This window comes from Ranitomeya imitator, chromosome 1 (assembly GCF_032444005.1).
Source record: "Ranitomeya imitator isolate aRanImi1 chromosome 1, aRanImi1.pri, whole genome shotgun sequence".
Classification (NCBI taxonomy): domain Eukaryota; kingdom Metazoa; phylum Chordata; class Amphibia; order Anura; family Dendrobatidae; genus Ranitomeya; species Ranitomeya imitator.
This window is the reverse complement of record NC_091282.1, coordinates 576,862,239-576,889,850: the sequence shown is the minus strand read 5'-3', so window position 1 is coordinate 576,889,850 and position 27,612 is coordinate 576,862,239. Positions and strand designations below refer to the sequence as shown.

Here is a 27,612-nt window from a genome sequence, read left to right as displayed (position 1 = left end):
CTTAAACACAAACCTACCTGATGCAAGACATCAAGTGTAACTGGATAAAACAGATTTTCCACAATTATTCTCAGAACTGGACTCTGCCCCGATACACCCATGCCTGCATCCAGCGTAGTAGCAGCAGCTGAGAGTGCAACACTAGTAGGCTGTACAGAGTTCACAGCCAGCAGAGCTGCCTGTACCCTCTAGAGGAGAGAAAAAAAAAAAAAGTAATAATTATAACTCACTTCACTGTTAAGACCTGGGCAATAACATTACAATAAGCCCCATCATAACATGCATTAGAAATAGCAGCGAGTCAGCACACTTAATACACCATTAATATCACTTATTAACCCATTTCCGATAACAGGCGTAATAGTATGCCCACGTCAGAATTCCTCCCTTTGATGTGCGCTCCAGCACTGAGCCCACATCTTTCCCAGCACGTCAGCCGTTTTGAACAGCTGATGTGTGCCTCTAACAGCTGTGGGTGGAATTGCAATCCCCCTGCAGTTGTTAACCTGTTAAATGGTACAGTCAATCTCTGACAGAGGCATTTAACTTGTGCTTCTGGTAAGTGCGCCAGAAATCCTATCGGTGACCCAGTCACGTGATTGCGGGACACCAACTGGTTGTCATGAAATGTCACAGAATTTTATATTATTGGTCAGTGAAGCAAAAAAACTACATTTTGCCAAAAATTTTACATTTTCACATGGGAAAAGAAAAAAAAGGCATAGCTGCCGAATGTAGAAATATGAGCAAACCCCCAAAAAACCCTATAAAAAAAGTCATTACCTATTTAAAAATTAATAATATTGATTAAAATATAAAAAGGAAAAAACACCCTTCCAAAAATATTTCTCTTTCTAGAATAAGCCCACAATAATGCCAAATATCAGAATACAGATCCATTGCTGGTGCATTTATGCCTAGGCTGGCCCTTATAGGACCCTATTTAGCTGGCATCCCACCCGATGGTGGCGGTTGGCACCCTAGAATGCAATGTGGTGCCCCCGCTCCATGTCAGCTGTCCCTTGGAATCCCTACAGGCCCTTATTCTAGTTTGGCCGGTTTCACACGTCAGTGGCTCCGGTACGTGAGGTGACAGCTTCCTCACGTACCGGAGCCACTGACATGTAGACAAAGTGAAATCACTTTGTCTCTGCAGATGTCATTGATTTTTTGCGGACCGTGTCTCCGTGTGCCAAACACTGAGGCATGTCAGTGTCCGTGGGAGCGCACGGATTACACGGACCCATTAAAATCAATGGATCCGTGTAAAACACGTACCGCACACAGACGTTGTCCGTGTGCCGTGCAGGAGACAGCGCTACATTAGGCGCTGTCCCCCCCACTGGTGCTGAACCCGCCATTCATATCTTCTCGGCAGCAGCATTTGCTGTAGAGAACATATGAATAATCGTGTGTAAAATCAAGATCCATGTCCCCACGCCCTGTGTGCCCCCCGCTGTTCTTAAAATACTCACCTGGCTCCCTGGCTGGCTGGCGCCGCTTCCTGTCCTGGCAGCACCTTCTACTGTATGAGCGGTCACTTGGGGCCGCCGATTACAGTCATGAATATGCGGCTCCACCTCCTATAGGGAGGAGGGTGGGGACATGGATCTTGATTTTACACACGATTATTCATATCTTCTCTACAGCAAATGCTGCTGCAGAGAAGATATGAACGGTGGGTTCAGCACCAGATGCAGGGGACAGCGCTAAACTTTAGCGCTGTCTCCTGCACGGTGCGTGTGGTACCCAGTGGGCACACGGGCAGCACACGTGTGCCACAGAAATGCATGGGCACGGATAATTCCGGTACCGGAATTATCTGGACGTGTGGGACTGCCCTTTAAATGTGAGCCTTCGCAGGCAGGGTCCTCTTTTCCTGTACCAGTTATGACTTGTATTGTTTAAGATTATTGTACTTGTTTTTATTATACCCCTCCTCACATGTAAAGCGCCATGGAATAAATGGCTCTATAACAATAAATACTAAGAAAAAAAAAAAAACATACCATGCACACAACAAAAATTTGTCTGACACTAATGATTTCTATTTTGAGTTAAAAAAAAAAAAAAAAAAAAAAAAAAAAAAAAAATCAAGAAATGACCACTGCCTGTCATGAAGGCACTGTCTCAATTGGCAATCTTCTGGCTGAGTAGCTAGTATCTGTGAATCACCAACATTTAGAACAGTATTTTAGGTGCCTACATTTAAGTCCCATTTTAACAAGCCTTAATAGATTAATATTTAAGGTATCTTTACATAAATAAAATAATCAGTGTATACCACACTTTGGCAAGCTAAACAATAGTAGCCACTTAGTGCGCTAGAATAACAGAATCTGCTCTCAAGTGACCCCATTTTGGAAATTATAACCCCTTGGGAATTTATCTACATGTGTAGTGATTGCATGTGTGGTTTCCAGAAACAAGCAGCAATGGATGTTGCGGAGTCAAAATTCTGCTGTTTTAGTGCCAATACGTTCTAGTCACCAGCTTATGCACCTGGATATTCACCGGGCTGTCATTGTTGCAGATATGCCAAACATGTGGAATAGGCACACAGGCATAGTATTTTTTATTTTATTTTTTTTTGGGAGGGGGGGGGCAGCGCTGAGGTTAGAGGAAGTAGGAGGGGCTATAGCCCTTTTACTAGGAAAAAATGTTTAAGTCCTCTACATTTCCATTGACACATGAAGGACCTGAGTGGGGGACTTGCTTTTTAGTGCTCTAGTTAAAGCTTTGGTTGGGAATTTTTCCATAACATTTATGATCACACTTATCCTGTGCTCTATGCTGAGCACTTACATTGGGGTTTCCATCCAAGTCTGTGACATTAGTCAGATGAAACCCTAGAGGGATCACTATAATGAGGCAGCAGAGTTACTCTGGACTCAGTGTGGCCTCTTCAGTGGTGTCCTTTTCAGAAGTGCACAAAACTGTGGTGGACTGCACTTTAAGAAGCCTGGTCACAGCCAGATTACATCCACAGAGTCTCCATCTACCTCATTGGAAAAAAAAAAAAAAAAAAATCTTCATTGGTGGTTACATCTGAATCAAGTATTTCAGACACTTAAATAGAAACCCCAACACTCAGCGTAGAGAGCAGGATAAATGTGAGCTGAGCTTTAGTGCAATCTTTGGGAGGCAGAATGAAGTCAAAAAGCAGGGGGAAGAATTGATTTATTTTTACGCTGTTCTTTGTGCAGTGTAAGTGATTAGGTGACTATTCTTAGGGACTGTGTGATTACAGATATATGTCTGGCTTTTTGGCTGCTGTCCTGCACTAAAAGATGATTTTTATTGCAAAAAAAAAAAAAAACCCCCGCCATATTAGACAGCCAAAATAAGGAAAAATAGACTACAGTCATGTGACTGGTCTCAGGCTACCACCCTACCCGTGCTATCTGTTCTGCTAATGGCCTGAGCTTAACATCCTCAATAATTAGAACCTACCATTCCCGCCTCCAAGACTTCACGCGCTGCTCCAATTCTTTGGAATGCACAACCCAGGTTAATATGATTAATCCCCACAGTTTTAAGCGTGCCCTAAAAACGCATTTGTTCAGACTGGCCTACCGCCTCAACGCATTAACATAACTGGCCCATTCAAAAAATTTATACCATAAAAAAGGTTCCTCGCATCATGTTCCCATACATGTTATGCATCTAATTGCCCTCTGTCTGTACTGTTACATACTTAGGCTGACAACCAGTTCATGCAGCTTTACATGAACACCCGATTCTTACACTATGGCTGGTCCAGACAAAAGCAATTGTTACCATCCACCTCTCGGGTCTCCCCTTTTCCTCAGTTTGTGAGCTTGCGAGCAGGGCCCTCACTCCCCTTGGTATCTATTTGATCTGTGTTTATGGTTCTGCTGTATTGTCTATTGTCTGTACAAGTCACCTCTAATGCAAAGTTCTGCAGAATATGTAGGTGCTATATTTAAAATTACCGTGGGACAATTTGACTTATGGTACCATTTTCATTCACACGACAATTTTTTGATTGCTTTCTATTCTAATTTATGGGAGGCAGAGTGAACAAAACTACAATTCAGGATTTTTATTGTAACGAATATAATATTTTGGCCTTTAGGCTGTGTGCACACGTTATGGATTTTTTTGCTTTTTCGCTATAAAACGCTGCATAGGCAGCATCAATAGTAAAAAGTTGTTCACACTATTCAAACACTGTTTGACAAGTGTGACCAACTGGTCAGTTTTCCAAGCGATGCTACAGATCGCTTGGAAAACGCTAGCATTCTGCAAGCTAATTACGCTAGCAAAACGCTAGTGTTTAGTGGAAAAACGCATGCCAAATCAGCATGCGATATACCCGCAGCAAAAGTTGCGGAACTGCCGTGGAAATTTCTGCAGCAATTCTGCAACATGTGCCCTTAGCCTTATGGTGATTATTATTATTTTTTTTTTTTTTTTAAATGTTTACTATTGAACTACTTTTACATTGTAGCATTATGCGACATCAACATTAGTGACTGACAGCTGATCTCATACTCTAGTGCTTCTGCATTGCAGAGCATTAGATCACAGTCTCACATGCAGGGAGGAGGCATGTCAATTCCTGCTCTGAGCAGGCATTTACAGGCCACCGCCACTGTGTGACCCCACAGCCACCTTTTGGCCTGCAGTCGGACTGCCTGGAGTCATAGTGCTGATGCGAGCAGAGGGAGCGCCCACCCTCTAATGTTGCAGTCACCATTGACAATTGCATCAGGTGTTAAACGCCCATAATCAGTATTAGCACGGTGTTTCTGCAATGGGTGGGCGTAAGCTGACATCTGCACTTGACGATCACCACGCTATCTGTACCTACCTACACAGTGTGTAATAGAGATAAGATATATATCCAATATCACATGTCAAGAAAGGGTTAAAGAGTTTGTTTATTTGATCCTTATTGTGGGGGTTCATTTTACATCCATAAATAGGACAAAAATAAATAAAATAATCGTTCATTATGTTCAAAAGCAACCATAGAGTTCCTGCATTTCTATAGGCAGACTTACCGCTTGGTTTGGAGAATTGTCAGTCTTCAGTTCTTTGTGGTTGGAGAACTGAATGTAGATTGGTTGACTTCTGAGTATTGGTGTAACTGTGGCAAAGTAATTTACCATTGTATTAGCAGCTTCTTCTGAATTCATCTCTATGAAAGCCTTAAATAGGGAAATGAAAACATTAAATTTTCAATTATGTGATCAGATGGTTGCAATCCAATAGTGGATATACACAGAGCAGCCTGAACCAATTGTTTGTGCATTGCAACTCCGCAAAAAAAAAAAAAAAAAAAAACTTAACTTCACACTAGAAGGATCAATAGAGCTAGTTTGTTGGAGGCTATGTATTACCCAATTTGTTTCTGCAGGAGATAACATGCAAGCTTGGCTAAACATGCATGATTAATAGGGATTTGAGGGAGAAAAAAAAAAAAAATTCAACATGAGCAGTTTTACCTGGTTTTTGTTTTTTAACATCAATATATTAGTCACTTTCCCAAATGGAAGGCCAAGAGCTATAACTTCAGCTTCTGTAACATCCGCTGGAAGCTTTCTGACATGAATCACTTTGGAACCTACTCCTACAGATCTGTTGTCCCCTTTAAATTTTTTGCTGTCATTTCCATTTGCTGTTTAAAAAAAAATAAATAAAAAAAAATTATATATAAAAATTATAAAATGCACATTAACATACACCAAGATATTGCATCTTATACATTAAGCAAAGGCAACAAAACTGCAATCCCTACAAATTTTCAAGAGTACGGCTTAATTTCACATGAAGCCAAACATCCTATTGTGTTTTTTGAAGTGTGTCAGTAACCCAAGCATCAAGACATTTAAAGGCATTTATCTGCTGACTTCAGCACTACATGGAAATGAGCAGAGCAGGTTTATCTTGTCACATCCATCAATAGTGCAATGCAGGTACAGTACAAAAACCCTATATCAGTGGGTGGATACACATTGTGCTGGCTATGTAAAAGTTTAACAGTCTTACATTTTTTTAACGATAAACTGGCAAACACTTCCAACTTTTAAAAAGCACTTTGTAAAAGTCAATGAAAGCATCTGTCAGATTGCCCACTTTAGGACCCCTGCTTCATATAGTTGCCATTTCGAATTCTTTATTAGTTCTTGCCATATGGGTAAAAAAAAATAATAATTGCAAGACAACTTCAAGTTTGCAGAAATCTACATGTTTTGTACATGTAGCAAAACATACCGTGTTTACAGGAAGCACCAGACATGCTTGTACAAATAGAAAGTATAAAAAGCTGGCTTTACCTGTACTAATTTCTCATACAGTGCAGAGACTTGAACAGTTTACAATCATATTTGATATTTTACTTACATTTTCACTAGCAATTATAGTACAATATGTACCTGTAAACAAGTATTTGGACATACATAATGTGAAAAATTGCCGTGTAAATTCCCTAAACCCATTAAAAAAAAACAAAAAAACACACAACTTCAAATTCATCTAGCAAGTCTGCTTGGCTTATATTATAATAATGAACAAGGCCAACTTAAAATTCTCCCAGTCTCCATGGCATCAAAGTCAAACACTCCATAGAGTCTTGGCAAAGGATTCTGTATGCACTATATTCCCTGCAGCTATTGACAGGTCATTTCAAAACTTCTTCATATAGGCGAATTGAAAATGGGTAAAAAAAGCCAAGAAGCCACACCGAAGGAGAAACTTTACCTGCAGAAGCAGAGCTGCTCATGATAAAAGGTCCGTTAGTAACACAAGAGAAAAGTTCGTCAGATCCCCGCTGGAAGAATAAAAGTAGTTTTAGATGACAACACAATGAAATGCCAGAGAAATCACTGTAGAAATGCATATTTTGCAATGTTAAACTAGCAAAAGTAAAAACTTAGTATTCTATGAATTAAAGTAGGAAAGAAAAAAAAAAAGTGAATGTAAAAGTGAAACTTAATGTGTAACAGAAAAACAAAGTACTAGGAAGGAAAAAAACAAAAACAAACTGACATTTACTAAATCAATTACTCCAGCTGTGTAGTGTTCACCCCCATCAGCAACTCATTCAAACTGCTAAATACTTTCCAAAATATCTAGAATGGGCTAGTGAAGAAAAACTTCTATGGGTGGGCAATACCCTGCTGCATATAAACTTACGGCAGATTCTAGCAACATACAATCACATAATTAGCTGAGCTTCAAAACTCTAGCCAAGCATGAAGGGAAGGCTTTCTGGTTTATAACTGCATCACTGTCACAGACAGCTCTCCAGCAACCAACGATGCCGAGGTCCCCAGGTAACCAGGGTAAACATCGGGTTACTAAGCGCAGGACCGCGCTTAGTAACCCGATGTTTACCATGGTAAAAGTGGAAGAAAAAAAAAAAAAAACACCACATACTTACATTCCTGTTGCGTCCCCCAGCGTCAGCTTCCCTGCACTGTGTAAGCGCTGGCCGGAAAGCAGAGCGGTGACGTCACTGCTGTGCTCTGCTTTAGGGCCAGTGCTGACACTGGGGGGGGGGGGACGCAGGGACGCTGACGGACATGACAGGAATGTAAGTATGTAGTGTTTTTTTTTCCCCCACTTTTACAATGGTAACCAGGGTAAACATCGGGTTACTAAGCGTGGCCCTGCGCTTAGTAACCCGATGTTTATCCTGGTTACCAGTGAATACATCGCCGAATCGGCGTCACACACGCCGATTCAGCGATGTCAGCGGGAGATCCAGCGACGAAATAAAGTTCTGGTCTTTCAGCAACGACCAGCGATGTCACAGCAGGATCCCGATTGCTGCTGCGTGTCAAACACAACGATATCGCTATCCAGGACGCTGCAACGTCACAGATCGATATTGTTATCGCTCTAAAGTCGCTAAATGTGACGGTACCTTGAGAGCCACCTTGTGCAGCAGTACTGCTGCATTCTGACAAGGTGGCTCTTTTAGTTCTGGGTGCTGTAACTGCCAAAATAATCATTTTTGTAGTTTGTCCTAAATACCTTTTCTTCAGTCAAGGAGGCAGGCCTTTGCCCCCTGCTGCAGGCGCCACACAGCTGTCAAGTCTTGGCGCCGGCTCCTCAGTGCCGTTTTGAAATGAGCCGGCGCTTGTGCTCTTTTCTCCTGCCTTGGGCAGGCGCAGTGAGCGCTGCCCGTCTGTCCACATTTGCAGTTCAGCTGACTGCGCCTGTGCGGACGCCCTGCCTGTGAATCCCACCTCCTTAGTATGAATAAAGAAGACACTGCGGGGCTGGGATTCACAGGCAGGGCGTCAGCACAGGTGCAGTCTCGCTGACTGCATATGAGGACAGACGGGCAGCGCTCACTGCGCCTGCCCAAGGCAGGAGAAAAGAGCGCAGGCGCCGACTCATTTCAAAACAGCGCTGAGGAGGCGGCACCCGGTGCCAAAAAGATTTGAGTGACGGCTGTGTGGCGTCTGCAGCAGGGAGGGAAAGACCTGCCTCCAGGACTGAAGAAAATAGGTATTAAGCTTACCGTTAATTAGGTTTCCAGGAGTCCATACTGACAGCACCCTGGAGGACGTCGTCCTCCCCTTGCTGGGACAGGAAACACACGAGAGTTCAAAAGGTCATGTCCCACCCCCAATCCTCAGTGTTGTAACAAGAACCGCCTCATGGAAATGCAGAAAAAAATTACTTTAATGGTAAATAGAACATATTACATCATATGCCAGGGTTACATTACATCATGCATAGAAATATCACCAGGGAGGGAACTACCAGTGCTGTCAGTATGGACTCCTGGAAACAATTAACGGTAAGCTTAATACCCATTTTCCAGGACGTCCCTCCTGACAGCACCCTGGAGAGTACCAAAGCACCTCTTCAGGGTGGGATTATCGCTTGGAGAACCTTTCTCCCAAATGCAGTATGTTGACCAGACAAAACATCAAGCTTATAATGTTTACAAAAGGTGTTGGCGCTAGCCCATGTTGTCGCCTTACAGATCTGCTCTAGAGAGGCGCCTGCCCTCAGCCCAAGAAGTAGCTATCCCTCGAGTAGAATGTGCATGGAGACCCTTTGGAGGTGGGAGACCTTCTGATTTTGGTCAATACACCACAAGTTGGTGGCTGCCAGGTAGTCCAAGACTGCCTGTCTTACATCAAGTGAATGGAGTGTTTCTTTTGCATTAGCCGGGTTATTACAAAAGGACGGTAACACGATTTCCATTCTTAACCGTTCCCACCTTTGGGATAAAAGAGGGATCAAATCTAAGGATTAAGCTATCCTCTCTAATCTGAAGGTATGGGCATCTAGTGCACAGGGCTTGAATTTCCCCCACCCCCTTAGCCGTGGTAATCGCCACTAAGAATGCTGTTTTACGAGTGAGGACTGGAATGGGCATATGATCAGGTGAGGCGTAGTCATTTTTACAAAGGAATCTGAGGACCAGATTAAGGTCCCAGGAAGGCGACAATTGTCTAATGGTGGGGCGCAACCTCTGGGTGGCTCTGATGAATCTAACTATCCATAGGTGGAATGCAGGGGATAGTCGAAATAAAGAGCTAAATGCCGAGATCTGCACTTTCAATGTGCTTGGTTTGAGACCTTTGTCAAACCCAGCCTGCAGGAAATTTTGAATTCTGGGTAAGTCTGGAGTGCCTGCCGTAACCTCAGACCTGCCACCCTCCAGACAAATGCTTCCAGATTTTCAAATAAATTGCCGATGTGACTGGCTTCCTACTGGATTTAATAGTGGCTATCACTTGGTCTGACAGCCCTCTTGCCTTCAGGATCCCTGCTGAAAGATGGAGTTTCTCTGGGTTCGGGTGGTACACTGGACCCTGGTGGATTACATCTGCCCTGAGAGGAAGCTTTACTGGGCTCTCGATTGCCAGGTTTACTAGGAGAGAAAACCAGCTCCTTCTTGGCCAAAATGGAACAATATAACTCGAGCTCGATCTTCCTTGATTTTTCTGAGAACGGCTGGAATCAGTGCTAGAGGCGGGAATGCATACGAGAGGGGTTCCGTCCATTCCTGGCTCAGACCATCTACCCCTTCTGGGAGATCTTGAGACCTTCGAATTTCTCCTGTTTGCAAATAGGTCTATACTGGGAGTTCCTCAGCGAAGACCTAGATCCTGGAAGATTGCCTGGTTGAGTTCCCACTCTGTTGCAAACACCTGTCTCCTGCTCAGCTAGTCTGCTATGACTTTCAGGGAGCCCTCTTAAAAGGTACCTTGACACTGAACGATATTGCTAGCGATCCGTGACGTTGCAGCGTCCTGGCTAGCGATATCGTTGAGTTTGACAGGTAGCAGCGATCAAGATCCTGCTGTGCCATCGTTGGTCGGCGCAGAAAGTCCAGAACTTTATTTCGTCGCTGGACTCCCGCAGACATCGCTGAATCGGCGTGTGTGACGCCGATTCAGCGATGTCTTCAATGGCAACCAGGGTAAACATCGGGTTACTAAGCGCAGGGCCACGCTTAGTAACCCGATGTTTATCCTGGTTACCAGCATAAACGTAAAAACAAACAAACACTACATACTTGCATTCCGGTGTCTGTCCCCCGGCGCTGTGCTTCTCTGCACTGTGTAAGCGCAGAGAAGCACAGCGCTGGGGAACAGACACCGGAAAGTAAGTATATAGTGTTTGGGTTTTTTTTTTTACGTTTACGCTGGTAACCAGGATAAACATCGGGTTACTAAGCGCGGCCCTGCGCTTAATAACCCGATGTTTACCCTGGTTACCAGGGGACTTCGCATAGTTGGTCGCTGGAGAGCTGTGTGACAGCTCTCCAGTGACGCTGCAGCGATTGGGATCGTTGTCTAGATCGCTACAGCGTTGCTAAATGTGACGGTACCTTAAGTGAATTGCCGAAATGGATAGGACTGAATTTTCTGCCCAACGAAATATTCTTCCCGCCAGCTCCTGAAGCGGATGGTGTCTCGAGCCTCCCTGATGCTTCAGAAAAGAAACTGTTAACATTGTCGGACAGTATCTTGACATGGCAATTTACAAGGGTGTGTCGGTTCCTTCTTAATGCCTCCCAAACAGCTCTTTGAAGTTGGAGGAGCTGTGAATGACATGTGCTGGCCACCTCCCTTGTAGGATCCTGCCTTTTAGATGGGCTCCCCAGCACCAGACGCTGGCGTCTGTAGTCACTAATACGTAGGGATCGGTAGACCATAACATCCCGATTCTTAGCTACTCTGGCTGTGTCCACCAGAGGAGAGATCTTCATACTGGATACGTCAGCCTTAAAATACTGTCCAGAGAAGACCGACGACTGTCCCAGTTGGAGAGGATTAGTCTTTGCAGAGGTCTTGAATGGAACTGTGCCCATCTTACACGGTATGCAAGCTGTCATTAGGCCTAGTACTCTCATGGCCGTCCTTATTGATGCTCTGCATTCTAATAGGAGCCCGATTTGGATCTGAATTGCCTCCAGCTTGGTCTCGGGTAGCAGGGATATCCTGTTTCTTGAGTCCAGACACTCCCAGGAAGATCTTCCTGTGTTCAGGAGTCAGGTCGGATTTCTGCCAGTTTATAACCCATCCTAACTGTTCCATCACATATACAGTTCAGTTCCTGTGGTCTGACAATCTCTGGCGTTCTTGCGACCAGGAGAAAGTCGTCGAGATATGGGTCTATTATGATCCCCTGGTTTCTCAGGAAAGCGACAATCTGACACCAGCTTGGTAAATACACGAGGTGCTGAGGCAAGCCCGGACGGAAGGCATTGAAACTGGTAGTGACAGGTCCCAGACGGCAGCACCACCGCAAACCTCAGAAGCCTCTGAGATGAGGGGTGGACAGAGACCTGATAATAGGCACTCTTCAGGTCGAGAGTGCACATCACAGTATCCCGATTAATGAGAAGGATTGCTGAATGTATGGACTCCATATGGAACCTCTTGTACCTGACCCAGGCATTTACAGGTTTCAGATTTATTATTAGAGAGTCGGATGGTTTTGTTATGGTGAAAAGGGAAGAGTAGTGTCCCTGGCCTACTTCTAGTGGTGGAACTGGGATTATGACTTCTGAGCAAAGCATATCCTTTAAGTCTATCATCATGGGAGAGTCTCGCATAACCATCGTAGGTATGATTTATCTGTCTGGTGGAGGGGAGTAAAGCTCGATACTTGTAGCCTTCTAACAGTCCGAAGGACCAACTGATTTTGAGTGACTCGGCTCCAATTCTCCGCAAAGTAGCGGAGCCTTCCCCCGATAAGAGTGGCATCATTGCGTCTTAGATTTAGAGGAGGGGCTGAAGAAGAAACTCCTGTTCTTATTGCCCTGGCTACGGGAACCTCTATTGGATCTACCCCTTCTTTAATCAGGCTGTCTCCTGAAGGGAAAACCTCTCCGTAAGGACCGAGACCTCTTAGGCTTGTCCTCCGGAAAACCCTTCTTATCAGAGGCCGACTCTAGGATAGTATCTAGGGAAGGACGAAATACCCTTGCTCCCGAGAAGGGAATTGAACATAATTTGGTTTTAGAGGCATTATCCCCTGACCAGGATCTTAGCCAGACCGCCCTTCTAGCCGTGTTGGATAATGAACCACTTCTAGCTGAAAACCTGACCGATTCAGCTGTCATGTCAGACAGAAAGGCCATGGCAGATCTCATGATGGGGAGAGAGTTTAGAATATCAGACCTCAGGGTTTTATAGGACAGATGCTCTTCCAATTGACCCATCCATAGGTACATAGACCGGGCTACCGAGGTAGCTGCTATGTTGGTCTTAATTAGGGCTGCGGATGATTCCCAGGCCCTCTTTAGCAGTATGTCAGCTTTCTGATCCATTGGGATCGTGCAGATTTGATGAGTCCTCGAATGGTATGGCTGTCTTTTTGGCAACCTTTGCCACCAGAACGTCTACTTTGGGCATCTCTTCCCATAGTTTGACTTCTACTGGCTCGAATGGTAGACGAGCTTTGAAGTCCTTAGACAATACCAGCCGACGTTCTGCTTCTTTCCACTCCTCCAGTATCATGGCTTTGATATGCTCACTAACTGGGAATACTGTCTGCCTACGTGACGCAGGACCCCCGAACATCAGGTCCTGCCTGGATTGAGGCTTAGATGTCTCTTCTATCTGCATTGTGCTTCGCACAGCCTGCACGAGATCATTCGTCTCCTCCGCCTGGAAGAGGTATTTCCTCTGGTGGTCCTGGCTCCCAGAAGGAAGTTCCCCCTCTTCTTCTGAGACAGTCTTCAGTCAGACTTGTCCTCAGAACTATACACTGGCTCTCTTAGGTCTCGCTCCCATCTGGCTCTCTTGTGGCTGGATTTCTCCACAGTACTGTACAAAGAAGCCTGAACTTCTCGTATTAGGGACCTCATCTCTGACAAGAGTGCCGGCTGTTCGTCCCTCATAACCTTAGATGTGCAATCTGCACACAAGGTTTTGACATGAGTGTCCGGAAGCTTCGCACTACATATAGGGCATGTACTGGATTTCCCAGAGGTTTTGCCGGACTTTTTAGCTTGACAAGAGGGGGCAGCAGGGGTTCCCTTATCCTTAAAGGACATAAGAAAGGGAGTAAGTAATGGGGTAAGCCTGTACGTGCGTGCAGATAGGGAGGTCTGCGCTATGCGCACTCACCCCTTCCTCGGCTGGCATGTTTCCTTCCATGGTCCAATGTAACAGGTCCCCGCAGCTCACAACACTGGACAGAAGCAATTCAGTTGCTGTGCGTTCCACGCTGGAGCGCACACACTTACACCGCTCTTACAGCGTCACCAGAAGTGACGGTAACGGATGCCGCGATACCGGAAGTGACACGTTTCCCGGGACTTCCGTCTGAAGACGCCGTGCAGGACAGCACCGCTCTGGATGCCGCAAAACTCTGCTGCCTGGAACCGCGTCCGCAGCAGAGAGCCTGCCACCGGGAAGAGCGGCTGCCACCAGGAGCTTCGCCACTCCTGGTCTTTGGAGCAGAAAGACCCCCCTCTGGAGGGTTTCTGCCCTGAGCCTCTTGACAGGGGGAAGGGTATTGGCAAGCCCAACGACCCCCCTGAGCTCCGGTAAGCTGCGCAGCTTCTCTCGTGCGTCCCTTGCAGGGACAGGAAAAACACTGAGGATCGGGGGTGGGACATGACCTTTTGAACTCTCGTGTGTTTCCTGTCCCAGCAAGGGGAGGAGGTCGTCCTCCAGGGTGCTGTCAGGAGGGACGTCCTGGAAAAGGTATTTAGGGCAAATTACAAAACTGATTATTTCGGCAGTTACAGCACCCAGAACTAAAAGAGCCACCTTGTCAGAAGTGCAGCAGTAATGCTGCACAAGGTGGCTATTTTAGTAAAAAAACGCCTGGGGGAGGGGGGGGGGGGGGGGAGGGAACGACAGGTTCCCTTTATTACATGGAATATTAACAACTAGCACACAATAGATGTGACGCAAAGGGGTTTGTTTAATATACATACAGTAGTCACAAGCGTTTCGGTCTGCAATGGACCTTCATCAGTGTGCTAATCAGTAGCGAAAATGGTATAAAATGGTAAGAACCCTGGTAAAGATTAGTTAGTTTGCATCAAAATTGAAGTATAACAGGGGGAAAAAAACAAAACATACACCAGTATTGAATGGCAGATCAGTCCGACAAGCGGGGAGAAGGAGGCACGAGAACTACGCGGTATCCACCACAAGGTAAGCAGACATGCTGCGTTTTAAAGAGACGCGCCGCATGTCTGGAAACGCAGGGCCCCCGGGTGCATGTTCGCACACATAGTGGAGACGGGCTTTCATAAAATCCCCTCCACCATGCTGTAACATCTGGACGCTGCGGCTCTGCGCAGCGTTCAATCTGCAACTATTCCGGATGTAATACGGCCCGTGGACACATACCCTTGGAAGCGCTGGTTCAGTCACAGTGCCCCCAGCCCTGACTGACAGCCGACCACAATATAGAGCCAGTGTCAGGCTATGTGCACACGTTGCGGATTTGCCTGTGGAATTTTCAGTGCGGATTCTGCATCTCTTGGCAGAGAACCCAGGTCAAAATCTGCATGTTTTTACCCCTGCGTTTTCCTATAATGGAATGGGTGCAGAAACGCACAGAGAATTGAGACTGTCCTTTTATTAATCCGCTGCAGATTCCGTGCAGAATTTTCTGCACCATTTGAACAGCATTTTTATTTTCCCATTGTACTGTAAATCACATGTGTTTCTGCACAGAAAACGCTGCGGATTCACAGTAAATCTGCAACGTGTGCACATAGCCCCAGTCAGTGCTGAGGGTCACTGTTACAGCGGCTGCTCTGTATACTCAGCAGTGATTAACCCGCAGCTCCTCCATGACTGAAGCAAAATGCTGGCAGGGAGGATAAAGTTCATTTTTTCCCCAGCTGCACACAGGTGCCAGACAGCAAGATAATGATAATCTGCAGATTAATATCGTTAGTTCTGATGACAGGTTTCCTTTAACCCCTTAACATTCAATGAAGGGCATAGTCCAACACTGGATGCCTCCCAGTTTGGTGCAGGCTCTGGCGATGAGCCCACACCTTTTCCGGCACATGACAGCAGATCTGCAGGTAAAAATGCGACATACTTGTGGCTGTTAGCATGTTAAGTGCCGTTGTCAAACTGATAGCAGCATTTAACATGCACATGCAGGAACCGTGTCATTACCCCCTCCCATCGGCGCCTGTGTCACATGGCTGCAGGCCGCTGATGGGTCAGCATGACAACCAGAGATGTCACTGCGTTCAGAATCGCCTGATTTTTTTTAAAAAAAATGATATATTCACCTGATTAAAAACGATATGCGATAAAAAAAAAAAAAAAAAAGTCAAAGCGCCAGAATTATGTTTTCCGTCGCCCTGACATTGCATTAAAATGCAGTAACAGGCGATGAAAACATCTGCACCAAAATGGTGTCATGAAAAACAGCTTGGAGAGCAAAAAAACAATAAGCACACGCAATCTGAGATCATGAAAAATATAGAGACGCTACGGGTATCGGAAAATGGTGCAATTTTTTTTTTACCACTTTATCTCTAACCAAGACATGTTTGGTGTCTATGAACTCGTAATGACCTGGAGAATCATAACGGCAGGTCAGTTACAGCATTAAGTGAACCTAGTAAAAAAGCCAAACAAAACAAGTGTGGGATTGCACTTTTACCACACTTGGAATTTTTTCCCCTTTGACATGGTAAAACCAATAGTGTTGTTCAAAAGTACAACTCATCCCGCAAAAAAAAAAAAAAAAAAAAAAAAAAACACAACAAGCCCTCACATGGCCATTTGGACAAAAATAAAACTATACATGTTTGGTATTTACAAACTCAATGACCCGGAGAATCATAATGGCAGGTCAGTTTTATGGTACGTGCACACGTTCAGGTTTTCTTGCGATAAAAACACATTAAAAAAAACGCATACATATGCATCCTATCATTTAGAATGTATTCTGCAATTTGTGCACATGATGCGTTTTTTTTCTCGCAAAAAAAGGCATTGCGGTAAAAAAAAAAAAAAAAATAGAATTATTCTTACCGTTAATTCGGTTTCTAGTAACCCACCACGACAGCACACCTGGAGGATGTTACCCCTTTCCTAATAGGGACAGGAAATGACAAGAGGTTAAATAACCCTCCCTCATCCTCCCCTCAGTGTTATTATAAAGGACCACAGGAGAATGAATGCTTCAAATTATATTTATTCTTTTCAGAACGTATATTAAGCAAAGGGAGGGATTACTCCTGCTGTCGTGGTGGGTTACTAGAAACCGAATTAACGGTAAGAATAATTCTATTTTCTCTAGTAACCCCCCACGACAGCACACCTGGAGCAGTACCCAAGAGTAATTTTTAGGGAGGGACTACAGCACTAAGGACTTTTTCTCCGAAGGCTAAGTCTTCTTTTGACGTCAGGTCAAGCCTGTAATGTTTGGAGAACGTATGGACCGAGGACCACGTAGCCGCTCTGCATATTTGCTCGATGGAAGCACTGGCTTTCTCGGCCCAGGAGACAGCTGTTGCTCTAGTAGAATGGGCTGTGAGCTTTCCTGGTGGTGGGAGGCCTTGAATTTGATAAGCCTCCAGGATTGCTCTTTTGATCCAATTTGCAATTGTGGATCTGGAAGTCTTCTTCCCCTTATTCTGGCCGAGAAGATGAATAAACAGATTCTGGTCTTTTCTAATCTTCTCTGATGCATGAAGATAATAGAGTATCATTCTTCGAACATCCAAAGTATGGAAATGTTCCTCTTCCTCATTCTTTGGTTCTTGATAGAACGACGGAAGAATTATCTCCTGCGATTTGTGGAAATCAGAGACGACCTTTGGGAGAAAGGATGGGTCTAATCGCAGGATAAGCCTGTCCTGAAGAATCTTCATGTAGGGCTCATTGATTGACAGGGCTTGAAGTTCACCAACTCTTCTGGCTGTTATAGCTACCAGGAAGGTGGTTTTCCAAGCGAGTTTATCCATACTTATGGATGACAAGGGCTCAAACGGTGGCAGTGTAAGTCCTTTCAGGACTATATTCAGGTCCCAGGATGGAACTATATTTATGGGTCTTGGAGATATGCGGGATGCCGCCGTCATGAATCTTCTTACCCATCTATGGTTGGCTAAAGACTGGTCAAAATAAGAGCTCAAGGCTGCCACTTGTACCTTGAGGGTGCTGGGTCTGAGACCCTTCTCCAGCCCATCTTGTAGAAAATCCAGGATCTTGGCTAGGTTTGGTTTATCTGGGTTAGGTTGCTCAGGAGCACACCACGTGATGAACGTCTTCCAGATCTTTTGGTAAATAGAATTAGTAACCGTTTTGCGACTTTTTTGTAATGTTTCAATTACCCTCTTTGATAGTCCTCTAGTTCTCAGAATTGAGAATTCAGAAGCCAGGCATCTAGGTGTAACCTCTCGGGATCTGGATGGAGTATTGGCCCCTGGTAGAGAAGGTCTTTGACTGGTGGAAGTGCTATTGGCCCATCTATCTTTAGACTGATGAGGGCCCCAAACCAACCTCTTTTGGGCCAAAGTGGAGCCACTAGGATCACCTTGAGTTTTTCTGCCCTTATTTTCTGCAGGACTTTTGGTAGGACCGGCAATGGCGGGAACGCGTATGCTAGCGAGAATGTCCATGGCTGGACCAATGCGTCCACAGCTAACCCCGGATTCATCGGATCTAGCGAGAAGAACTGGTCTACCTTTGCGTTCTGACTGTTCGCGAACAAGTCCACTTCTGGTTGTCCCCATCTTTTGACTAGTATCTGAAAGACTTCTGGGTTTAGGCTCCATTCTCCTGGATGGACCTCTGTTCTGCTCAGGAAGTCGGCTTGTACGTTTATCTCCCCTTTTATATGTAGGGCGGATATGGAGAGAACATGTTCTTCGGCCCACGAAAATATTCTCGCTGATATTCTTTTTAGATCTTCGTGTCTTGTACTTCCCTGGTGGCGAAGGTGGGCAACTGTTGTCATGTTGTCTGAGTATATTTTTAAGTGGGAATTTTGTACAAGAGTTACCGCCGCTTTGAGAACTTCTTCTACTGCTTTTAGCTCTTTGAAATTCGAGGATTGTTGTGCTATTTCGGCTGACCAGAATCCCTGGAATATGTGCTGGTCTACCGTAGCTCCCCAACCTTTTCCACTGGCATCTACTGTTATGGTCACTGCTGGGACCTGCAACCAGGGAACTCCTCTCATTAAGTTCTCTTTTTGTAGCCACCATGTTAATGAGGACTTTACATGCGGTGGTATCCGGATCTTTTTGTCTAGAGAACCTGGGGATCCGTCCCAGCTTGACAGAATATGTGTCTGAAGTATCCTGGTGTGGGCTTGTGCCCATGCCACCATCTGGATGCAAGATGTCATGGTTCCTAGAACTGACATGGCCCATCTTAGAGATACTCTCTTCTTGTCCCGCAATGTTCTTATCCTTGATGTAAGCAGGGACCGTTTTTGTTCGGGCAAGAAAGAGGTTTGTCTGTGGGAGTCTAATAAGACCCCTAAAAAGATCTTCGTTGTGGACGGAACCATATCCGATTTTTTGGGGTTTATCACCCAACCCAGGGATGACAGGATCTGGACTGTTGTTTGAAGATGTTCCTGTAGAATTGGAACCGTGGGAGCCACTACCAAGAGGTCGTCGAGGTATGGGATTATGCATATCCGTCGACTTCTGATGTACGCCATTACCTCGGACATGACCTTTGTGAAGATCCTTGGAGCTGATGATAGTCCGAATGGGAGGACATTGAACTGGAAGTGGTCTATAACTTCTCCTCTGGTGACTGCAAACCTTAGAAATTTCCGATAGGTTGGATGGACTGGGACGTGATAATATGCGTCCTGTAAGTCGATGGTTGCCATGACGAAGTCTTGCCCTATTAAGGGTACTGTCGATCTGACGGACTCCATTCTGAATCTTCTGTAGGTTACATATTGATTCAGTGGTTTCAGATTGATTATCATCCGATGGGTTCCGTTTGGTTTCCTTATCAGAAATAGGCTGGAATAATGGCCCTTGTTTCTTTCGTCTTTTGGGACTGTGGAGATCACATTGTTGAATAAGAGATCTTCTATCCCAGTTATCAGGGTGGACTGTAGTTTCGGTGTTGATAACGTTGTAGTTTTCATTCTTTTTTGGGGATATGATGTAAACTCTATTTTCATCCCCTCTTTGACCAATCATAAGGTCCACTGATCCACACCGATCTCTTGCCAGACTGGGAGGAAGTTCGAAATTCGACCCCCCACTATGACGGCGTCATTGCTTTCTCTGGTTTTGGGGTTGGGAAAGAAAAAGATTCCTGTCTTTCCCTCCTTTTGGATAACTCCAGTGACCTGTCTTACCCTTTCCTCTGTATTGAGGAGTATGTTCCTGCTGTGCGCGGAAGGGTCTTTTCCTAGGGTTTCTAGGTTCTGGTAAGGTCTTTTTCTTGTCTGAAGCCCTCTCCAAAAGATCATCCAAGGCTGGTCCAAACATATACTTTCCCTTAAAAGGAATAGAACACAGCCTCATTTTGGAAGTCATATCACCAGACCAGGATCTTAGCCAGAGTGAACGCCTTACTGAGTTTGACAGTGCAGATGATCTCGCCATCACTCTCACGGATTCTGCGGAAGCATCTGCTAAAAAGCCTGTTGCTTTCTGGAAGATAGGCAAGGAGGCCAGAATAGCTTCTCTTGGAGTACCTGAGGACAAGTGCTCCTCTAGCTGCCACAGCCAGCGATGCATCGATCTAGCCACGCAAGTGGATACTGAATTGATGTTCAGTAAAGACGCTGATGTTTCCCACGACTTTCTTAGTAGTCCGTCCATTTTACGTTCCAGAGGGTCTCTCAGTTGGGAGGCATCCTCGAATGGTAGCGTGGTCTTTTTGGCTAGTCTGGCAATCTGGACGTCCACTTTTGGAACTTCAGACCAGCATGACACTGTCTCGGCATCCACAGGAAATCTGTCTTTAATTTCCGCTGGAGTAGTCAGCTTCTTTTCTGGGGATTCCCACTCCTCCAGAACTAAATCCCGGATGTTTTGGTGAATAGGAAACACCTGACGCTTCCTAGAACGAAGTCCTCCAAACATCTCTTCTTGCACTGACTGGGCCGTCTTCTCCTCAACCTCCATAGTTTTCCTTACAGCCGTAAGGAGTTCTTCTATATCAGATGAAGAGAAGTAGTATCTCTCTTGCTGGACAGTTTCAGAGTCCAGGGATAATTCACCCTCCTCTGGGGGTTCGTCCGACGTCTCTCCTTGAGAGTCCTCCTGCTCTTCCTCCTGTGGATTAAGTTTCCTTTTCTTAGCCTCAGGAGGGGCACTAGGAGATGGTGTAGGCTGGGAAAGAGTGGCCAGAGATGTTTTAATCTCCTGCTGGATTAAGGTTTTAATCTCCTCTATCAGGGATGGCCGTTCCTCTCTGATTATTTTGTCTGTGCATTCTTTGCACAATGATTTCTTGTATGAAGAGGACAGCTTCTTCATACAAACTGGCATTTGCGGGTAGTTTTTGTTTTACTTCCTGATGTGGGTTCCTTGTCCCCCTAAAAAGGAAGGGGAGAATGAATCATAAGACTACAACCCACATCAGGGAATGGACACCCTGGGCCAGATTACTTACTGGGGCCGGGATGGTGCTGGGATCTGCAAGAGCAGAGCGCGAGGCAGACGTCTCCATGATTTCACCACACTGTGGTCTTACCTGAGACGTCTTCTTGTCCGGGGCTCTTAAATAGGCGACCGGACACAGCACCTGTCCTCCTGTGAGAGGACCTCCTCCTCCAATGTCCGGATGTGGGGGGAGAAACCGCCGATATCCACGCTAACTGTCATGCGTTCCAGCGTGGAACGCAAAAGGAGCCTCCTGAGTACTGAAGCCGGCCGGCATCTGACGTCACTTCCTGCCGCCGGCTTCAGACCGGAAGCCCTCATCGCGCGCACAGCGCTGGAGGAGGAGAGGGGCTGGAGAGCTCAGGGAGGCCTCCAGCCGAAGAATGCCGCCCAGACCTTGCCTTATCGGTGCGGACTGGTGGCGGAAGTCCCGAGTCCGGAGAGACGGGAGCAGCGCTCGGGGAAGAGAGGTAAGTCTGCTCCCCAGCTGCCCGGCATAGAATCTCTATTCCCCCCGGTGACTGCTGCTGGCACAGCACACCTGGGATGACCTCATCATCCCTAGTAGGGACAGGAAAAAACACTGAGGGGAGGATGAGGGAGGGTTATTTAACCTCTTGTCATTTCCTGTCCCTATTAGGAAAGGGGTAACATCCTCCAGGTGTGCTGTCGTGGGGGGTTACTAGAGAAAAAAAAGGCAGCATGTTCATTAATTTTGCATTTTTCCCGCTATTCTATGCATTGGGAAAAAAAACGCACAAAAAAAGGCATGCGGATTTCTGGAAGATGTCCGTTTTTTTTGTCAGGAAATTTCTGCTAGAAAATCCTGACGTGTGCACATACCCTTAGCATTTAGTGAACCTAGAAGAAAAAAAAAAAAAAGTTGTGGAATGGCGCTTTTTTTGCAGTTTCACCGCCTTTGGAATGTTTCTCTTTGATGTTTAATACAATAAACATACAAACATAACTATATGGAATATATTTCATCCCCAGAGAAGGAAAGACTAGAAGCACCAGTAGAGGGTGCTGATTAAAAGGTAGATTCCATTTAGATTTAAAGGGTATTTGTCACTTAATTTTTCGTATATAAGCTTTGGCACACCGCCATCAGGGGCTTATCTTCAGCATTCTGTAATGCTGTAGATAAGCTGCCAACCCATACCCCCCCCCCCCCCAATGTAGCCTGAAAGTTAAGAAAAACAAGTTAGAGTATACTTACCTGGTGGAGCGGTCCGGTCGGATGGGCATCGGTCTGGCACCTCCCATCTTCATGTGATGACATCCGCTTCCTGTTACAGCATAATTCTCTGCCCTGTTGAGGGTAGAGCAAAGTACTGCAGTGCGCAGGTGTCAGGAAAGGTCCGAGAATCCCGGCGCCTATGCACTGCAGTACTGTGCTCTGCCCTCAACAGGTCAGAGAATTACGCCTGCAAAGGAGTCGCAACAGGAAGACGTCATTGCATGAAGAAAGGAGGCGCTGGACCTGAACCACGACCCCCATCAGACCAGGTGAGCATAATATAACTTGCCTTTCTTATCTTTCAGTTTACATAAGGGGGGGGGGGGGGGTTGCTGCAGCTTATATATGAAAAAGTAGCTAACAGATACAGCTATAACTTAAAGTTAAAGGGTATCTGGCAAGAGCATTTTTTCAAATTAAGCCACCCAGTAATAAAGGGGGCTGTATAAAACATGCAGGCATTTAAAGCACCTTGGGAGGTCAAAACTTGTCCCAATAGGTGCTAGGTGAAATACCTGAGGCAGTACATTCTATACCATCATTCCTGTCCGTAAATGAACACAAAAGACTTCCATGACTACACCTAGGAAAAAAATTCAATAAAATGCAGGGTGGGGCAGAATTCCAATGCTTGAATATGACCGCAGTTAATCAGACACTCCCAAACACTGCAACAGTGGAGGGAGGGGGAAAGCAAGAGAATCACTCCCATAATTATATGTCTGTTTGTAAAGTACATAAGGTGAATATCAGTGATGTTAGGTTCCCTTTTAGCAAATTGTCATGTGAAAACGCTAAGTAATTTGCAAATATGGGGGTTAATCTGCAGGTTCGGGCATTCTGAATTTGCAGGTTAACCCTAGTACCAGCACTTAGTCCCCCGCTGCCAGGATGAAATTAACTTCATTCCTCCCAGTAGCATTTGGGTGCCAGTCACAGGGGTGGTGGCACTGGCAAGGTTTCAACAGAGCCCCAGTTCAGGTCCACAGTTTTCTAGTTGAAGTTCAAGTACCATTCTTGCACCCGAACCACACTAGAGTCTAGACTAACATTTGGGTCACATACCAGTACTTGAACTTCCACTGGTCCACTCAGCGCTATTCACCACACTTCCCTCGCAACAGATTCCCTTTAAAAAGGAGTTCTCCAGTAAGAGGGTAGCTCTCAGCAGACCCATAGAGAATGAATAGAATGGCAGTGGAGGATGCATACTGGCCCTCCTTTCTAGTGTGGATAGAAGTGTCAAATCTGCCAACTGACACTGATCAATAAGTTATCACCTATTCGATGAGTACCGTACTTGTTTTTGCCAACACCCCAAATACCTTTAATGTGTGCATTACAGATTGATGAAAACAAGTAGTCTGCTCAGTTACTGATCTCTTATGTACTAAATGACTGTTACGACTCTCCAAATCTTAGTTATTGTGCTAACTTAAAGGGAACCTGTAACCCCTCTGGCGTTTGTAGGGAGAATACACTCATCTACATGCAATAGGATCAGGAAGTTATTTTGCCAATATCCAGAAATCAATACCGTTTGCCCATGTATTAAGGTATGGTAACTGGAAGGGTCACATGCTAACCACAGAAGACCAGCATTTCGGAGCACATTCTTGGCAGGCAACTATCCTAGCTCATGCCGACCTCACTCCAGCAAGTAGTAGAAAACCGCTTTGTGGAATAAAATCAGGGCTAAAATGTAAAACTACAACTACATTTACAGGACAAGGGTGACTCATTAGCAAAGATAAGCACTGCTAAAGACCCACTAGAAACTGACTTATTTTCTGTTCCATAACACAATAGGACAGGAAATGGCTCTTACCTTAGTACCAACTGTAATGTCTTGAACAATGCTGTAAAAAGAGAAGACCATAAGTTAGATGGGAGACACGCACCATGCTGCTGTTTGGGGAAGGTATCCAGGCACACATTCTGACAATCAGTGGGGGACCCACTGATCAGACACCTCAAACTAAGGGCTTGTTCACATGTTGCCTTCTGATGCAGGATTTTTATTTTTTATTTTTTTTAAATCTAAGTGTCAAGACTTTCCCCATATAAACTAAATTCAGCAACACAAGTCACCTTTACCAGGGCTCCCGCAAGCCAATTTATAACCCACACTATATACTAATCAGCATGGTCCAATGGTTGTCACTGGTCGACTGCTCATGTGTTCCTACAATCACAGTCTTTCTGCTTCGATGGATGTGGTCAATGCCTTTCATGTCATCCAGTGTTCAAATCTCATGCCTGCACAGGACCAACAGACTGAGGATGATGTCAGTCATGTCAATCACTGAAAGGATAGATTCTGGGCAACAGGAGGCGTTAAAAAGAAACGAAGACCATCCATTGGACCGTACAGCATATGCTGCGAAAAGATTATTAAAGGGATTGTGCACTGTAACCTACAGACAGGGACAGGTCAACTCCGTTATAATGATACCTTAGGTCATGAAATTAGTCTTGTGGTTGTTTAATTTTCAGTTTTATGTTAATGAGACTCTCGGGCCCTAAGGCGGGTTTCTGTATGTGGTGCTCTGATTAGCTATTCATAATGCAGACTGTCGAACTGGTCACTGATCACTTACTGACCTGCCCCTTAGCTTACATCATGAATACCTGTAGATACTGAAAGAAAAAAAAAAAAAACGTTTCTGCAGGAAGGTGTCAGCCATGGCACCTGCGCTGCAGCATAACTGCATGTTTAGTGGGGCAGTAATACATTTTCGTCATGTTATCCAGAGAAAAAAAAAAAGTTTTTAAAGTGGAACCCAAGGCGCCCTGCGCAGTGCCAGCCATCGGTCAGTGTCCATAGCTGTAATCCAAGAGCTGCTACTGCGCATTAGGCGCCATTTTACTGAAGAAAAATAAAAATTTCCTCCAAGATGGTACGCCTGCGCAATAATACCAATAGCTGCAGCTGCGCAGGGGCCCGTTTTCAATTTGTTTTTGCTCCTAGCTAAATATTATCAAGAAAGTATTATTGCCACACTAACCAAGCGATTATGCTGCAGTGTGGGGGGCTGCCACCTGCCTGCAGAAGCTGTCTCCTCAGTATGTGCTGGTATTCATTATGCAAACCAGGGGGCAGGTCGGTGACCTCAGCAGTCCACATTATGAATATCTAATCAGAGCACCACATAGGCCAACCCCCGCCTTAGGGCACGAGAATCTCATTAACTACAACATGGAATAACAGAACTGCAGGCGCAGGACAAATACAAGATATTACAGAGCACTGAAGCTGAAGGGAAGCAACAGGTATGCAAATGAAGACCAGAGGCAGTTTTCTTCTAAACAAAGCAGGCCCCATAGAATGGAAGAACAACACGATTAAAAGTGGATTTCTGCACAAGAATGCAGATAAGAGGCATACAGGCAAGACTATTTTTAAGTATTCTGGAACATGTGTACACATAATAGGTTTGGTGTGTCCACAGTGGCGACAAATCCCCTTTAAGTTATTATCTTTGATACGCAAGGTAGCTGGGCTCTTAGAAGTCGCAGTAAAAATTAATTCAATGGAACGTGCTGCGATGCCGATTTGTATCGTAGTCGTTTATTTTAAAACTACAGGACTTGTAAAGCTTGTAATCTTTTCTGCAGCTGCCATGTGCATGACACTTACTGCAAATACAACAGCCTCGGAGCATAGGCTGTGTGGTCAGTGGCCAAGAGTGCCTTCTGCACTGTGGCGGTCTCAGCAGTGAGCTGGGTATGCCCCCCGGGCCACTAGCTGTGTGGGAGCCAAGCCCAGTGCGACAGGCGACTTGGGCTACAAAAGTTTGCTGCTGTGCCCCTCCATGCCAATGTGATGATATAATGGTGAAACGTTTCCCTTCAACTGGGCATATACCATAGAACTGTGAACACCGCCAGAAGTAAAACAGCAAATTCCATGATAATTAGCTGCGAAGGGGAAATGTGCATAAATGGGGGACAAGGCACAAGATTCCAGGATCGGTGGAGGACCCCCAAGTGGCCAGCAGGTACGCTGGCCCAGCAGGCAGGCACGCCTTCCCCCACCTGGAGCCATGATCGCGCCTACAGGAAGCGCTTTGTTAGTTGCCAGCAGTCAGACTGGTTCTGCGCTCAGGATACAGAGGCGGAAACAAAGCTGGAGGAATGAGGGAGTTGCACAACCGCCGGGCGGCAGGACATGAGTAAGCACCGTCCGTGCAGTCCCGGCCCCACCCCAGGTCCGAGCCACCTCCGGCACCGGGAGGCGAGGGGCCGCACGACGTGTCCGGCAGCCTCCATACTGTGGAGTCCAGAGGCTGAGCCAGGACCCCGCACACATGGGGGAGGGCGGCACACCACGTAGGCAAAGCAAGATGGAAACCTGCACATGGCGCGGAAGGGTTAATCCCACGCCACATCATCTCCACACACGCCGTGTACCCCCGTCCACTCACACAAGTTTCCCGAAGTTACAGGAAGCTGCCCACAGCCCAGCCACGTTACCCCACACTGCCCCTTATACCGCGGAGACTACGTGAGCGCCCCAGGTGCCGCAACTCACCCTTCCATGACACACTCGAGAACCACCCGGGCTGGAGAGGAGGCGCCGCAATAACTAAGGAACTCTCAGCGACCGCCTCATATAGTCTTAAAATGGCGACCGGACTGATGACGCAGGGGCAGCCGTTACTATTGGGCGCTGGAGCTGCACGGTAAGGCGGAAGGCGGGGCTATGAGAGCAGGCGCCGCCCCCAGCGTTCCCGCCAAGCCGAGGTGCGTCACTACCCACTCGGCGTTGTTACAGCCGCGGAAGTAGTCATGGAGCATTGAGTTTGTCCGGGCGGCTGCTCTGTGGCCATTGTGCATGCTGTTGTGCTAGCAGCTAGGCTGCAGCCTGCTTACTAGTTTCCTTGGTTATGTCCAGGTGGAGGAGGAAAGTTTCCTCAACTTTTCTACCAAGCTGCTAGAGGAGAAAAGCCGTGGCTAGTGCTACAAGTTGGCTTAAGCTACTTTCACACTAGCGTTGTGTGACGTACGTCGCAATGCGTCGTTTTGGACAAAAAACGCATCCTGCAAATTTGCCCGCAGGATGCATTTTTTCTCCATAGATTTTTTCTCCATAGACTTGCATTAGCCGACGCATTGCGAAGTATGGCCACACGATCATGGTCATGCAACGGATGTGTCGTGTTTTGGTGGACCGTCGGCACAAAAAAGTTACATGTAACTTTTTTTGTGCGTTGTGTCCGCCATTTTGTACCACGCATGCACGGCCAAAACTCCGCTCCCTCCTTCCTGGACTGCAGAATGGGCAGCGGATGCGTTGTAAACCTGCATCCACTGCCCACGTCATGCAGTCATTTTC

General features: G+C 45.9%; 1 protein-coding gene across 1 annotated transcript in view; it reads right to left on the bottom strand.

The window, feature by feature from the left end:
• Window positions 1-26,940, bottom strand: part of PTBP1 (polypyrimidine tract binding protein 1) — a 40,126-nt gene extending 13,186 nt beyond the window's left edge. The window contains exons 1-6 of the mRNA XM_069767848.1: window positions 26,809-26,940; window positions 24,103-24,133; window positions 6,730-6,799; window positions 5,475-5,647; window positions 5,031-5,177; window positions 18-188 (exon numbers count right to left, since the gene is read on the bottom strand). Coding sequence (XP_069623949.1) covers window positions 18-188; window positions 5,031-5,177; window positions 5,475-5,647; window positions 6,730-6,799; window positions 24,103-24,133; window positions 26,809-26,816 — 600 coding nt within the window. The 5' untranslated portion in view covers window positions 26,817-26,940. The remainder of the gene's footprint in view (window positions 1-17; window positions 189-5,030; window positions 5,178-5,474; window positions 5,648-6,729; window positions 6,800-24,102; window positions 24,134-26,808) is intronic.
• Between the last annotated feature and the right edge of the window lie 672 nt (window positions 26,941-27,612).